Source organism: Sarcophilus harrisii, chromosome 2 (genome assembly GCF_902635505.1).
Source record: "Sarcophilus harrisii chromosome 2, mSarHar1.11, whole genome shotgun sequence".
Classification (NCBI taxonomy): domain Eukaryota; kingdom Metazoa; phylum Chordata; class Mammalia; order Dasyuromorphia; family Dasyuridae; genus Sarcophilus; species Sarcophilus harrisii.
The window spans coordinates 530773886-530791370 of NC_045427.1; the positions used below are offsets into that span (position 1 = coordinate 530773886).

At 35.1% G+C, this 17485-nt stretch overlaps 1 protein-coding gene across 2 annotated transcripts in view; it reads right to left on the reverse strand.

Annotated features, from left to right (window-relative positions):
- LRRK1 (leucine rich repeat kinase 1) overlaps positions 1-17485 on the reverse strand; it is a 150210-nt gene that overhangs the window by 23853 nt on the left and 108872 nt on the right. For both annotated transcript variants that reach the window (XM_031955484.1, XM_031955485.1), the window contains exons 21-26: positions 17181-17352; positions 15312-15475; positions 13520-13659; positions 9327-9576; positions 4931-5097; positions 978-1175 (exon numbers count right to left, since the gene is read on the reverse strand). In XM_031955484.1, coding sequence (XP_031811344.1) covers positions 978-1175; positions 4931-5097; positions 9327-9576; positions 13520-13659; positions 15312-15475; positions 17181-17352 — 1091 coding nt within the window. The remainder of the gene's footprint in view (positions 1-977; positions 1176-4930; positions 5098-9326; positions 9577-13519; positions 13660-15311; positions 15476-17180; positions 17353-17485) is intronic.

Below are 17485 nucleotides of genomic sequence, written 5' to 3' on the forward strand. Positions count from 1 at the left end.
ATGTAAACTCCTTGAGGATAGGGACTTGCCTCAGTATCTCAAGAGTCTCATAAAGTAGGTATTTAGTAAATTCTTGCTGAGTGACTGACATATCCTGATAAACCTCTTATTTCAGTGTCCTACCAAGTTACAAGCCAGAAGAAACTCAGAATCATGTCAATGAAATATTACTAAGCATTGAATTTATTTTTATTAGCATTTCATTTATGATATATCTCTATAACATCAGTGAGTTAAAATCTCTGCAGATTAGCCAACTTCAAAGGCTGTAATCATGTCATACTGTAAACATTCTGTTGATGTATTTATGGATTTTCATCAAAAACAAGTTTAAGGGAAAAATCAATTTGCATGTTGTTTCCTCCACTTCAAAATACAACGAACACTTTTTCAGCTGGTTTAAAGTTTAGAGTTCCCTGTTTTTTTAGAATGGACTAGTGATTTTACAGTTATAACTAACCAATAACTAAAAAAAATTAACCACTAACAACTTTTAAATGTTGAATGATCTCCTCAATAATGTTTACAGAATTATCGAGAGGCTGGCCTCAAAACCAGGAAGGCCTAGATTCAAACCCTACCTCTGACACATATTAGCTATGGGACCTGGGCAAGTTAAACTATTTAAATACTTTAGGGAACTCTCTCTGTCTCTGTCTCTCACCTTCTCTCCGAACTGATGAAGTCCAGTCTTTACCTCTATCGTGATCCTAAAGATCATGTCCAGAGAACAGTTACCTCTCTATTACTAATGGGCTTATTTTCTCTTCTGCCTATTCCCACTTGGGAAAGTAGTGTGTTTTGCAAGGATTAAGGATGTAGCTTAAGGATGCAGAATCTCACTGGCCTGACTAAGTATTTCAGTGCTTTCTTCTATAAGTCACAGCATATTTCTTGAACATCTAGAAAATTAGCTGAGTGAAAGCAATCAAGCTATTACATACATTGTATAAAGAAAATAATTTTTCAGGTGTTACCTTTGGACTTTTCAGAAAGCACAGTAGTGAGACTACCCAATGGGGCGAGCTCCAGGGCAAAGCAAAGAGGGTGGATGCTAATTCCAATCAAGGAAACAATACACGGATGTTGTAAGGAGTGTAGCATGCTGGCTTCCTGACGAAATTCTGAAAAATTCTTCATGGCATCCATGGCTCGTAGGTGCTTTAGCATGGAATCTGACACAGACAAGGTGAAAGTCTGTTTTCAGTTAAGCAAAGGACAAGAGAACAGAATCAAGATGCCACAAACATCCCAAAGAGTTCAAAAGCCATATAAATAACAATATTGTACAAGTAACACTTATATTGGCTTTTGTTCTGCAAAATAAGACATAACCTACGGTTTATATATTTCCCAAAGAAGTGTGGACCTAAAGGGAAATCCACAAAGAAAAGGGTCCCTTTTTCTTGAGTATTTACTTGAGCATTTCTTTCTTTTTTGAGTATTGAGTAGTTATTTTTCATTTAACAAAGAGAAAGTTTCCTTATGAAATAATGGCTGAGCATAGAGTCTTCAAAAATGAGGATTCATAGGCATGGATAGATTTCAATTGTACTTTCCTTCTCCCGAAACGCAGTCTTTTTCCAAACTTTTTTTTTTTTTAAACAAGGATACCCCATTCTGGGAGTTTCTCAGTTCTTCAGTTCCTTTATCCATGACTTCCCACTCAAACTGACAGTGCTCTCTTCAAAGTTATCAGTAACTTCTTAATTACTAAGCATGATGTTCTTTTTTCAACTTAAATTTTCTTGATCTCTCTGAAGCATCTGATACTATGGTCATATTCTTTTCCTCGATATTTATTCTCTTCTCTTTGAATTATCCATCTGTCATTTATAACCTCAGCATTATCCTCAACCCACTTTTCCTTACCACATATATCTGACTCCACAATATCTCTTGTATCTGTCTCTTCTCTAATCACACAACCACTAGCCCGTTTCAGACTCTTTACTTCTCACATGAACTATTGTAATATTCCTATTTGGTTTTTCTAGCTTTTTCAATTCATATTCTACATGACTATCAAAGTGATTTTTTCTGAAAAGCAGATCTACTGGTGTCACTGCCTCACTCAATAAACTCCAATGATTGCTTATTAACTCTAGGATCTAATATTATTTCATTTTTATCTAACTCTTTTAAACTTCTATTTTTGTGTAAATTTACAATGTATACAGTAGTTCATACATGAAATTTAAAAATAAGTAAATTATAAATGAGGGGAATGTGCAATTAAAAAAAAGATAGGTTGTATAAGGGTTTGTAGGTTTGTAAACTAGTGACTTAGAAGCCTGTAATTAAATTTAAAACTATTTCTTATATTTTATTTAATTTTATTAATTGCAGGTTATCCAAATGGTAGTACTAAACAATATTACATAGAACTTAAATATTTATGAACCCTTGGATGTTCCTTCATTCATTATATTTTCCCTCAACATTTATTAAGTACTTATTTAAATAAAGGCCATCTGTTAGGTACTGCAATTGGAGGTAGCCTGGTAAGAGTAGAAAGATTTGGAAGTAAGAGTGACTTGTATAAAAAATTTATTTTGGATTTTGGCTGTATTACCACTGACAGATCACTTGATCCCAGTCTTCTCAGTTTTCTCATCTATAGGAGAGATAAAATACAGCCTTCCATAGCTATCTTTTAAGGTAGTTATAGAATCAAATGAAATAATGTATATAAAACATTTTGCAAGTTTTAAAGAGATTTAAGAAAATCTCCTATTGGAAACCTTATCCTAAAAAGAGCTTAAAATTCATACAACCTAGAAAGCTCCTTAATGGCAATACTATGGTCCTTGGTCACCCATATGTTTCTGTAAAGCTGAGCAAGTGACCTTAACATCTCTGGATCTGTTATTTGAAACAATGGGGGTAAATCTCAAAGGTTCCTTCCAGCTTTAAACCCATGATCCTATGAATCAAAGGTGATTTTGATGATTGGTTTAAGAGGAGGAAAATGTGCATATAATATCCTTCAATGTAACCAGAGGCCGAGGACATCACACCTCAAATGAAATAAAACCCTGTATTTTTTCACAAATATCTTCAAGTTCTGTCCCTCAAGTGACAAGAGATTGAAAGAAAGTAATGGGGAAAGTACTTTTTGATTGGTATGCTCTAGAAATAGAAGCCTAAACTTGAAATCTTTCTCAAATGAAACTATGGTAGGCTTAGTGAAATATTCAGATTTGCATTTTGACTTTTCCAGTGAATATTCTCTGATTTATGCAGGAATAACATTTTTCTGATATCAGCCTGTATTCAGATTTTAGTTTAGGGCTAGCGTGATGAAACATTTGGTTCTGCAGATTCTTCAAATAGCATCAAGGAATATGGCTACTCTAACACTGAATCACATTTCCCCAAGACAATGTAAATTCCTCAAAAAGAGAAATTGTTTCTTGTCTTGTCTTTGAATGCCCATCATCTAACACAGTACCTGGGAGATAATTGATTGAATAATTGATTAAAGACTAAGGTACAGTTTAGGCACTTCTCAAATCTTTTGTTGACTACACTTAACAATGGGGTCAATTGCTATTTTGATGATTTTCAATATGAACTACTGTCCTCTACTGGGTGTTATATGGCAACAGCTTTCTATCATTAGTGGTCTGTGATGAATTCAAACCAAAAAACTCTGAGTTGATTCCCTCAGTGAACTAATTCCCACATGTATAAATTCTGCCGAAGATAGTTAATGAAAATCAACCTTGTAAAGATGACATAAGCTGACTTGTAAGATATGAGATGGGAAATCATGCTCTTTAAAATGGAAATAAAAATATTTCTCTCAGAGGACAACATTCCTCCCACTGGATCCTAAATAGTAAGACATCCCTGGGGCATGAAGTAAAAATCTCTATTTGGAGAATGTCATTTAAATGCAAATTTTCTGTGGGTGTGAATATTATTTGTGTTCACTTCAATAGGAGAAGAAAAAACCATATTCTTTTCCAAACTACTTCCTAAAAAGCTCTAGTCCTAGATCTATGCCTTGAGTAAGTCACTTCCCATCAGTTTTTTCATCTGTAAAATGTGAGAGTTGAACACATGATCTCCAAAAGTTCATTCCAATGCTGACATTCAATGACTAATCTGTTTTATCTTTCTGTATTCATCTGGGGAGAAATAAAAGTGATTTTTTTTAACCTAGGCTGCTGCATCCCTTTAAACTGGATGGTATAGAGAAGGGTCTTGAAGGGGACAGTGGGGAAGAGAAGACCCCAGATTCAAGTTCCCACCTCTGATTCATATCAGTCATTTAACTTCTCAGTGCTCTAAGCAACATTCTAAAAATGGAAGTTTCAGAAATGTACAGTAAAGTTTTTTTCACTTGGAATTCCTTGGCCCAGTGAAATCACAGGTCTAGTCCCTAATACCCACCCTCTCTGTGTAGCTATTGCTTGAAAAAGGGGTAAATGATTCAAATCTTGAGAATGAAATATTCAGATTAATGTTTTGAAGATCCTATTGATTAGTCACCTGGACCCCAGACCAATATCTGAGATTTAGATAAACAGGGAAGGAAACCAAGACACAGAGGATAAATTTGCTTTGTTAAAATAGCTCAGCGAGTCAGACAGTCAATGAGGGGCCACAATCAGACTCCTTCAACACTTAGTGTTTACCATCATGGAATCCTACATCCAGTTGCTAAGCAACAGAACCCCAGGCCACAATTTAATGGCACATTTACCATTTCTACAGCCATTCCCAGAATCCATTGTGTACAAAGAAAGCTTCCTCCTTCACACACACACACACACACACACACACAGTCTGTCCATTTTTGACTATTTATACAGCTGCAGGCATTGCTTTAAGGAGGGAAGAAAGATTTGTGGTGCACACTATTCTCTATGGGGAGCAGACATTTGAAAGGAAAAGATGCTGGACAAGTATCTCCATTTACCTGCTGTAGCATTAGCAAAGTTCTTGAATTTTTTGAGCTGAAATCTCTTGACAGCCACTGGCTTCCCATGGTACTGCGCTTGGTATATTATAGTTCCACTTCCACCTTGGCCCAGAACATTGTTTTCATTTTCACTGCATTCTAACTTGCTATTTTCCAGAAATAACCTGCCATTGAACATAACACAAGTTATTAGTCTGGTAGGAACTATACTTTAAATAGTTCCCTGGAGTGCCTTTTCATTGCTCCCTATATTTGGAAGAGAATCTGTAAAAAGTGTGGAATTCGTTAGATGTTATGTCAACTGTTTAATAGTTTTATTCAGACTTCTCATGAAGATAGGTGAGTTAAATTCAAAAAGCATTTATTAGTGTCAGGCCCTAACCTAGTCACTGAAGCTAGAAACAAAACAGGCCCTACCCTCAAGGAACTTACCTTATTCAAACTGTATTTTGACCATGTAGGGAATAGGTCTATTGGATGATGAACTAATATCCGTTTAGAAAGGGTAGAAAAAGTCTTTTAAAATAATGGAATTACATTTGAGTTGTTTCACAATAGTCAATAAAAAGCAACTTGCAAGCATAGAGAATAGTAGGCATTTCCTTGGAATATTTAACTGGTAAAGTTCTCAATAGATCAGAAGAATCTGGAGTTAGGAATATTCATTTTTTTATGAGTTCAAATCTGGTCTCAGACATTCACCACCTGTGTGATATGTGGGTCACATTTCCTCATTTGTAAAATGAGCTGGAGAAGGACAAATCACTCCAGCATCATTGCCAAGAAAACCCCACATGGGGTCATGAAGAATCAGATAATGCTAAACAACAAAATGTTTGTTGACATGAATATTTTCCTCATTTGTTCCAACTTCCTGCCCAGTATTGATTCATTCTCCTCCCTTTCTTTTTTCTGGAAATTTGGGAGGTAGAAGAGAACCATTTAAAATCCTTTTTCTTTCCTAACTCAAGCCTACTTGACACTAGCACATAGCTACATGTTTTAAAAAGGTATTACATCTGTTGCCTTTTCCAGATTGCTTCACTGTCAAACCAAGGTTGTACAATTCATGGAAAAGCTGTACTTTAATTTCTGACTTTTCCCTCTTGATGCAACTGACCAAATTGTTATTACTTATGATGCAATTCATCATTTTCCATTATTTTCTAGAGACAGGTCTTACATCTGCTGAGACTTTAAACAGCTCAACTGTACTATACATTGGTCAAATAACACTAACAAATTACATCCGTCATCCAGATTCTCAGGCAGACACACGGGCTGTTATCCCAAATGCTCATTAATAACTACCTGGATAAGAAAGATGCAGATTGTTAAAGGGACTTATGTGACTAGCAAGCAAAGCTATGGAAAAACTTGTTTGAAATATGGCTTTCTGCTGTGACTTTATAGTGCCTGGAAAGTTCTCTCAGAGTAAAGATCCTAGTGATTTATATAAACTAGGGAGGAAGCGTGTGTGCACACACACACACACACACACACACACGGGAAAATGTTACTTGACAAAGTTCAGACATCATGGTTCAGTAGATGCCAACATCTTCATGCATATGACTTCAAACTCTGATATCAGGCTGATTACTCTGGGTTCCCAAAGTTACCAGTGTGGTTTGTTGTAAATAACTTTTCAACAAGTTAATGTGGTAAAATATTCCCCATGGACTTTATTGATTCCATTTGGAGCATTACGGATTAAAAAAATTAAGTAATTTACTTTCTTTCATCCAAGAGGGTTGTAGGGTAGGGAAGAATTATCAGGAAGAACATGTCAGAAAAAAAAAAGAGCCATTTTTTCTCTCTTCATTTCAAGTACAGTTTTACTTGTATAAAAAAAGTTTTGCCTTTGTTTTTTTATCTGCAGTACCTGACTGTCAAACTAAAGTTGCCCAAATTTTAGGAAAAACTGAGCTTTGTGAAACTGACTCATGTTATTGCCTCCGGACCGGACTTGAGCCAGTGGTGACAATTTTTCTCCTCCCGACATGTTAGATAAATTGAGTTTCATACAAGTTGGGCTCCTTCAGATAAGATTTAAACCATGATAAATTTCAATCTTGAAATGAAATTTTTAACTTCAGTTAGAGAAAAAAATTGGGGCTTTACCTCAAACGAGCTCTTATCTATTTAAAGATGTTTTGAAACTGGCTCTCAAAATATGGAGACCAGATGATCTTTAAAGAACAATGACTCTACTAAAAATGAACTAAGGAAAAAATAGTATATTTTGTTCTACAATACTTTGCTTCTTACAATGTTCTTCTAAGACCTTGTACATATTCTCTCATAATTTCTTACTATTTCATAATTTAATTTTTTATCTTTTAGAATTTTTAAAAATATATTACATGAGTAAAAAAAAAAAAAAAAAACTTGAAGAAATGCCCTAAAGTTTCTAAATGAATTTCCTTATTTCTCTGATGAAAAATCTGTTAAGTTGATAAGACTTACAAAATAGACTTGACCTAATATCTGTGGAAAATCTAGAACCACAGATTTTAAATGATGGTTTTCACCCCTCAAACATGTCCCTTAATTCTTCGGAAGTGGTGGGGGGAGGAACCAGTCAAAAGCAGTCAAATTTTCAAAATATTTTGAGAAAATATGAAGCATTACTACAATTTAAAATGAAAGAAAAAAAGTCATAATACTTGCCTTCAAAGAGATGACAATCTATAATGGAAAATGAGATTTACATAGACAATTTATGTTAAAAATGAGAAAAATTCACAGGAGAATTCAGTAGGAGCGACATAAAAAAACTTGAGGAATAATGAATAATGAATCATCTCTATCTGCATAATCAGGAAAAGCATCAAAAGGTTATTAGGAAATCAAATAGATGTCACAATAGGATACTTGCTAGAAACTCATGAGGAAGGCCAAGTTGAAAGACATTTTAAAAGATTACTTTCTATTAGCTAATATGACAATGTTTTATGTTTTCTTCAAAGTTTATTTCTAGCACTATTACCTTAAGTTAACAGTAGACATAACTATTTCATTTCAAAGACTTAAGGAATTCAAATATTCAGTCTTGAGTTAGCAGATATAAAAGTAATGTTTGATAAAAGGGAAAATGAAAACAGATTGCTTGGAACCTTTCCTATTCTTGAATATCTGCTGGAGACCCATTCTAATTTATCTTCTATTTGTTGAGCAAGCAGCAGAGTAGAAACTGGGACTGAGAGCAAGCTCAGCATAAAGATAGTTTCAGCTTATTTATCAAAAGGAAAATGGAATACACTCAGGATACTCATAGTTTGACTTTCAAAGGTAATCATTTTTGCTCCTGCTTTTTCACTAGCTGTCCTTGTCCAAGCAATGAAAACATAAAATAAAAATCACTTGCTTCCTTTCAGGGAGGAGATGCTGAGACTCTCTCTCTCTCTTTCTCTTTCTGTCTCTCTATTTCTCTCTCTGTGTGTGTCTGTCTCTTTGTCTCTCTGTGTTTGCCTCTGTCTCTCTCTGTGTCTCTGACTTTCTCTCTCTGTTTCTCTGTCTGTCTCTCTGTCTCTCTCCTCTGTCTCTCTTTCTCTGTCTCTCTGTCTCCATCTGTCTCTGTCTCTCTCTCTCTGTGTCTGCCCCTGTGTGTCTGTCTCTTTCCCAACTGGTAAGTGTCTTTTATGAGCGAGAAGTATAGAGGACCATCAGGGACCCAGTCTCCATTCTGATCAGGATGAAAGCTTTGACTCACTCTTTGTTGGACCCAGGTTGTTTACCCCCCTTTAACCAGCTGGTGGGTCCCTGCTCTCAGAGGCAAACCACATTAGTGCTACACTTTCTGGGGACACCAGATCGACTTTACCATACTACAGTTAACAGGTCATAAACTCAAGTAATCTGTCCAGAGGATGAAAATCTCAAGAAGAATCTACTGAAACATGATCAAGAGAATCTTTTGGCATAATTAGTGCAAAATATGGGAAGCTAAGTGGCATAGTAGATCGGTAGAGCATTAGGCCTGGAGTTAGGAGAACTTCAGTTCAAATCTAGCCTCAGACACTTATTAACGGAGAGACCCTGGGCAGGTCACTTAACTCCATTTGCCTCAGTTTCTTCATTTGTAAACTGGAGAAGTAAATGACAAATGACTCCAGTATCTCTGCCAAAAAAAATCTTCTCAAGGGATCACCAAGAGTCAGAAATCACTAAAATGACTGAACAACAATAACAGCAAAAGTGGAAAATAGAGTTTACAGTGTTGCTGGTATATTCTGGTTTGGTTAAGACATGGTGAGAAGTGAGACAGATTAAACTATTAGCAGAGAAGCCAGACTGATATTCGCTTTCATTGGTCACTTTGAAAAGAATTTATAGAGCAGATGGGATGATTCATTAATAGACATGATTAAACACAGTCTGTTTACATTACCTTGCAGGAAAATCAGTCATAAATAACTCGGGGACTAGTTCTTGTAAAGAAACAGGGATGTCTGAGTGATTGGGACATGTGATAAAGTCTTGCTCAATTGCAGTCAGGACACAATCCTCCATATCAAAGTATTGCACATCTTCTGTTTTCTCAGTCAACTCATTTTGTTGAGTTTTTGAAGACTCACAAATGGGGCATGGGACATACTGCTCCATGAGCAAGGTACCATCACTCTCAGTAGCTGTAAGAGCTGAAAAGGAACAGAATTTGGTTAAGAGAAAGGCTGCACTTAGGGTTTCCATTGACTGGACATTTTATCACAATAGCCTGCTTCTAATGTTCCATGACTGTTTCTTTTTAAAATACTGGTAATCAGGATTGTGTAACACAATCTCTGACTCAAACAGACCCATACAGGCAGGCCTATACTACGCCTATGAATACCCCATATGTTTTATATGTAAAAAGCAGACAATTCGAACCTCAATGTAGTTAAAAAAAAAAAAAAAGACGCACATGGGTCCTTAAAACTTTAATTTGTTTATATAGTTCTGATTAAAAAGACTAAAATTTGTAGAGAAGAGAGTGACCACAAAAATGTTTTTTTTTTTTTTTGCCATTCCTCATAGATCAAATAAATTAAAGTCTTGACCCATAAGTACATATAATATGTTGCTTACATATATGCTTACAGAGCCATGATATGCACCTTGGGTTATTATTTTAGTAGTAAAAAGATTTATCCTTATGCATCTGCTCTCTTATATAGCTTGCCTTGGAAATCACAAGTCTGAAGGGCAGGAGACATAAGTGCGTAGGATAGGTACAGCATGTGATTATAGGGATTCAATTCATACTTCATTAGTGATTCATACTAATTGCTCATCCAGAATTGGAACAATTTATTTTATAACAACTATTTTATAAAAATAAAGAGCTTTAAAAGATGTAAGAATTCTATCAATACACTGATTTACCATGATTCCAGAGGACAGATGATTGAAACATTTTATGCCATGTCAGCAGGGAGGTGATGGATACAAGATGCAAAATGGGACATATGTTTTTGGAAGGAAAAAGAAAATGCTTCTTAATTGAAAAGAAAAAAATTTAAAAGAAACTTCAGGACAAATATGAATTGGTTCACAAAACTCTGATCTGATTACTAATTTAATTGAACTAGAATGTATTATTTTAGTAGTATGTGCAGATTCTTTAAAGAGCTTAAATTCTGGAGGAAAATCAACTTCTTTTTCTCTTTGAATTCTTCTCTTCCCATTCTGAGCTTCTTCTTTTTGTCTAGGGTCTAATACTGCCATGAATCACAGTGATCTTCTATACTTGAGGTTACAGTGGGTTGTATGGTCCAGGGTAGAGAATGAAGTTGATTTTCTAAACCACAGAATAATTTGGGCTATAAAACTCTCTTTTAAATTAATAAACATTTAGGAATCTTTGGGAAGCCTTACTTACTTATACCTTTGTTTTGAGGGTGCTTGTTGGACATAGCTTTAGTAATGGATAGAGCTATAATAGGCAGGAAATCAGAATTTTATAATTTCAAATCTGTGTACATATGACATATTCTTATTACATTTCCCTTTGTGTGACATGTCATTTTGCAGACTCTTGGTGCTCAAATTCATTGAGATTCCCTCTTCCCACCCCAATTAATCAGGCAATCATTACCCTTGCATACTAAATGATGCCATGTTCATTATAGAGCCAGTTTACTTAAGGCATCAGTCAACTAGGCAGTTAACAACATTTCACTAGCACCCACAGTGTGTAGAGCATTGTACTAGCTGCTGGCAATAGTTACACAGTACCCAGAAATAGAGATGTAAGAAAAAAAGAAAGCAATGGATTCTAGAGGCTGACATAAATTAAAATACCCTGTCTCCAAGGATAACTTAACCACCATCTACAAAAAAAACTTGTATCACCCACGTTGTGGGGCCCCCTTTTCTGATTATTCACCACCACTATCTTCAAACAGCCCAGGGGACTATATAATGAATGGAATCTATGGATTCCAACTGGAAAAACCATCCTGAGTCATTTCCACTAAGCCATCAAATAATAGTATTCATTGTTCACAACAGTCTTTCTAAAAGGCCAGTGAAACACAGATTTCCTGGGACAATCATGGGATTATAGGATCACAGAGAAAAGAGCTAAAAGCAACTTGTGTTAAATCAAATCCCCTCATTTTGTAAAGAAGATAACTGAAGTTTTAGGCAGTGAATTACCCAAGATAGGAAGGTATAAGAAGGTAATAATAATGGGTGGTAAGTGTCAGAAGTGAGATTTAAACTGAAGTCATCCCAACTCTAATCTTTTTACTGACAGTACATATCCCTTCCCCATTCATAGACTCTAATATCATAGAGGTGTAGGGCTGGAAGGAATCTTAGAAATCTATTCTCATTGTAGAGATCAGGAAAGTCCTGATTCCATATTTTTAATGAAACTTTATAATGAACTCTGGGGAGTGTACATCTCTTCGGTTTATGCCTTGATTGATGTGAATATCAGATAGTTGCTGAACAAAGTTATCTATTATTATAACTTTTAGGAATTATCTAGGATTTTTTAATTTTTAATTTTTTTAAATAATAGCTTTTTATTTTGAAAATATATGTAAAGTTAGTTTTCAACATTTACCCTTATAAAACCTTGTGTTTCAAATTTTTTCTCCCTTTTCCCCATCCCCTCCCCTAGACAGCAAGTAATCCAATATATGTTAAATATATGCAGTTCTTTTATATATATTCTATATCATATAGCACAAGAAAAATCAGATTAAAAAGGAAAAAAATGAGAAAGAAAAAAAACAAGCAAATAATAACAAAGAGGTGAAAATACTATATTATGATCCACATTTAATCCCCAACTCCTCTTTCTGGATGTTCATCTAGGATTTTAACATAAGTATGGGAGATACCTTGAAGGAAGAAACTGTTTAATAAAGGGAGCATTCTGCTTTACCAAATAAGTCATCCTAAGATTGAATAAAAACATTTTTGTGGTCACTCTCTTCTCTACAAATTTTAGTCTTTTTAATCAGAACTATATAAACAAATTAAAGTTTTAAGGACCCATGTGCGTCTTTTTTTTTTTTTTTTAAACTACATTGAAATTCGAATTGTCTGCTTTTCACAAATAAAACATATGGGGTATTCACATGGGAATCTTAATTCCTACATCTGTTATTCTGCCTTTTATTTCGCTTTAGCCAGCTTTCCCTCAATGAAGCCTCGAGGCTGGGTTCCCATATGGTCAAAACTTCTACTTTTTGTAGATTTTGTGCAATTGTACATTTTCTCCACATTATCTTTTATTCCACTTATTTGTGGTCATTTTTGGAAATATGCTTCAGTCTACCTGTAATCACCATGTATTATTCCACTGCCACTTTAATCACCCACATCCTCTTTTCTTTGGAGGCTGTTGTTTGCCAGGATTCAAAACTCTACAGCACCATTGGGAGGGCATCTTGTGCTTCCAGGGAACAGTTCTTGATGGTTGAAAAAACTGTAATTCACCCTACTTTCTGCTTCTTATTATTCACTGTCCATTTGCAATGTCAGTCTCAGAGAGATATTCTAACATGTTAACTGCACAGAATGGCCACCCAACTGCAAGTCACTATTTTAGGCAACAGTCATTTCCATCCACTTAGTTTATTCTATATGGATTATTAGGCTGACCATCTGTGAATAAATATGGATTTCATTTAGGAATCTTGTAATATTCTTGAACATAGGTTCCTTCCTTCCTTTTTCTTTTCTTTTCTTTTTTTCCATCTTCTCCAGGCTAGAATTCTATACAGGGGTCATTCATGGGCCCAATCCCATGACTAATAATAAGCAAAGAAGCTTTGATTTGTTCCATTTCTACTCTGATCTGGTTTGCCCTTTTTATTTAACCTGGGCCTCCCTTATACCCAGGGGCTTGCACTATTGATTCAGAATTTAGTGTGCACAACCTATTAGAATACTCTACTACAGTTTAGAATTCCTGATCTCAGGAGATCCAACAGCCTCAGCCTCCCTAGTAGCTGCTTTGACTTGGCTTGGCTAAGTTTTAGTTGTTGGCTAATAGGAATTTTTTCTAAATAAGGCTTTTATTGTGAGTTGAAAAAGTACATTAAAATAAAATTACAACATAATTCAGTAAAGCCTTCTTACCAGGAAACCACTGGTCTATCAAGGAATTTATGTGATCAGTGATAAAAGCCATGGCTGAGAAATCTCTCATTTCTGACTGACAAATTATTTTTATTCCTCCACTTTTTTTCTTCTTCCAGTTGACATCAGAGGATTCAACACTACAATTGAAAAATAAAAAGAACCATATTATCCTTTGCAGTTGGATTTGGATGATTTACTAAAATTCATATTTGGTTGTCTTTCTGTGTTGCCATATTTCTGAATGTCTGTCTATGTAATTACCCTTTATATTCTTTATTCTCTCACTAACCTTCAGTTACATCTTTCCTCCTTATCCTTTCTATCCCTTAATTATCATACTAAGTTAAGGCATATTTAAAATATATGCTACAAAACAAGTATTATTTTCAATGAATGTAATAAATATTTAAAAATATTAGTTTAATTTTTTAAAAGTCAGATGAGTTTAACTAGTAGAAACCCAAAGTGACAAGCATAGAAAGCTAGGCTCTTCATTTCACAGACCAAATCGTGGCACATTCTTTTGCACATATTGAACTAGAACGCTAAAAATACAATCAACCCAAGAAAAACATTTTTCCTGGGTCAGAAAATACTAGGCAGAAGTGAGTTCAGTCTGAATCATGCCCCGTGATGACGCCTAGTCTATTTTAGCATGAGAAGTTCATACTCATAATAGAATTAATAAAACATACTTACTGCCCTTGAAGACTAATTGTTTACTGATAATAATTTCTTTGGAGAACTATCTGCCCTAGTCAAATCATATCTAAAGTGTTGTTTTCAGTCCACAGGGTTACTGTTTAAGGACACTGATAAACCTGAAGAACATTGAGAAGAGAGTAAACAGAATGGTGGAGGGCCTTGAATTCATATTATAGAGAGACTGGTTAAAGAAAGTAGGACATTGAAGGGTAAAGAAGAGAAGGCTCAGAGAATACAGAATAGTTATCTTCAAGGATTTGAAAAAGTATTGCTGTGATGAAAAAGAAGAATTAGATTTATTCTGTTGGGACCTAGAAAGCAGACTAAGGAACAATGGGTGGCAAACAGATTTCATGTCAGAAAAAGTCTATTCTATTCTGTGCATTAAAAATTGCTTTAATGACCATCCTTTTTTTTTCCTTTGTTTTCAGGGGTTGTGGGAGGCAGTTCTTCTCACTAGACTCATCTTCTTTCAACTTTGAGACCTTCTAACTTTACCTAATAATCAGAATTGTCCAAAAGTAGGAAAGGATGCTTTCAGTGTTGTTCACTGGGAGTCGTCAAGCAGTAGCCAGATAACTAGCTGTATGTTATTACAGAGGTTCCTATTGGATATGGGATACATGAGATTGATGGCCTATAAGGTTCTTTCTAACTTTCAAATTCTGTCTTGGGGGCATGCTTTTTTGAATATAAAGGCATAGTGAAATGGCATAAATGATGGGGTGATCAGAGAAATAGATTTACCCTATGTTCCTCTGATTTAAGTAATTTTTATCTTTTTTTTTTTTAATTATATGACCCCTCTCATTTCCCTTTACTCTGAGTCAGTGAACTTCTATTGAAGAAGTCTACTACTGGACAGTGTTGGGAAAGCCTTTTAGATTTTTTTGGTTGGATACCCTCAAAATTCTATTTGGCTAGTAAAACCTACATTCCAAAACAGAAGAATTTGAGATTTAAAGTCAGTGACTGTAGAATTTCAGGACAAAGAAGTTTATTATTTCACCCACATCTTTTAATTACTTTCATAATGTCACCTAACTTAAGCCAAACAATATTGGGTAACATTAAATCATATTACCTGAGGTAGCCACCATCAAATGTGACCAGGAGACCTTCTTGCCAATATATGGTCTGGTTTCTTTTCACTCTAAATGTGCTGCAACGGTTTCTCTGGCTGCCCATAAAACTGTAAATGGTCATTTTTCTGTTCCTGCTCTTGGTATTCTTCTTGTTTTCAAAAAGCTGAAAAATGAAGAAAAATGACACACTTGTATAATTTTACCTCTGAGTTGTAACTTTTTGTCTTAAACTAGTATGGAAATACATTTCCATAATAAATCATTTTGTTGATGGTTGTCAATAAATATTGACTGAACTTTTGATGAAAGCCTGATGCTTACTGATTGTATTAGCTTCAATATTCTGTTACTTTCCAAACTGAAATAGAGTCTATATATCACAACAATTTGTCTCTGTTTTGTAGCTGTTTTTAGATAAGTTTTGGTCATTGACCAGAACAGCTCCACATTCAGGTCAATTCAATGAAATAAAATTTTATTAAGTGATAATTATTAGAGTTGGAAAAGAAGTCAAAAAAGCATTTAGTCTTGCTCACAAGAAGAAACCCAGCATGCCCAACAAATGCTACTTCAACCTTTGCTTTAAGATGACCAGTGAGGGATAATCTACTAATTGCCGAGGGAGCCCATTTGATATGTCTTGAATTGTTAGGAAGTTTTTTCCTGACCTGAAGACTAAATTTTGCTCTTTGTATCTCCCATGAATTGCTCCTAGTCTGGCTTTCTGGAGTCAACAGAACAAATCTAATCCCTTCTACAACATGCTTATCTTTTAAATATTGAAGGCATTTATCACAGTTCCTGAATCATTGCTTCTCTAACTTAAATACCCCCTCTTCTTTCAACTGATCTTTGAATAGCATGAAGTTGAAGCCCCTGACCATCCTGATTGATGAAACTGGTTATTTTGGGTAAGAAATAAATCAGATCCAGTTCATCTCTCATAGAGCCTATAAACCAAATACTCTAAAGTGGGACAAGAAATATGGGAAAGAAGAGTTTGAAATTAGGTCAGTGGTATTTAAAAATCTTTGCCTATGTGGAAAAACCTGGAGAGAGATGTTCTTTCACATTGAGCTCTTTTAATCAGTCTACCCTCTAGGCATTAAAAATGGATCATTTCTCCCACTGTTAAAGCTATGTGTTAAAATTTATGATCTTCAAACTTAGCTCTTATATTCATTTTCTTTATGCTTCAGCAAGCCTGGAAGATCACAAAGCACCTCTTTTCTATCTTGGTTTGAAATACAGGAGTAGTAAATATATATGGGTTTAGCCACTGGAAGGGGGAAAAAACTTTTTCAGAAAAGAACAGTGGGCTAGTGGGTGGAAAATACCTTGAAGTGACCCAAAAAGGAGAGAAAACTACATCAAGATAATACAATTTAATAGTACAGTTATACTTGGAAGAAAAATTCTAATGGTAATATGAATTACTCAACAACTAGTGTTGCATGGAGAAAGTATGTAATGGCCATTATCTTTTATTAAATTAACTTGAATTGACAACTATCATTCTTTTTAATAGCACTAAATATAGCCACAACAATTCTTGGTGACCATAAGCAGTATCTTCATCTTAATAGACCAAATCCTGGGTTCTTAATGAACCATCAGGACTTAACAAAATGACAGGGGGGCAGTAGATTTGGGATTTATGGAAATCAGCCAAATGAATCACACCAGTAGGAAAGAAAAGTAATCACTAGACAGAACTACCAAGTTCACATCAGCAATGACAGAGTACTTATCAAGACCAAAAAAAGGGGACACTTTCAAAACAGGAAGCAGTAAACTAAGATCCAGCAACATCAATGAAACAACTCCAGTCTTCCCTTATGTTCTATTCCAGATGGACACCAACTTACCTGGAGATCCATTTCTGCCAAACTAATTAACATCCGAGCTATAAACCTTTGCCAGAAGCCAACGGGTACAAAACTCATTTTAAACACCCTCTGAATCGTGTTCGCAGCCTGGTGCCGCAAGCCATGGGTATCTAAACCCGGCTTGGCCGGAAGAAGATGGGGTAAGAGGTAACTGAAACAAATCAAATATGATAGATCAAATTTTAGCCAAATCTTTACAGTAGCCTTGACTCTAGATAACAGCCTGGTTTCAAGAGCATGCTGTACTTTAGACATCTAAGTTTTGTGTTTCAAAAAAGCATCTA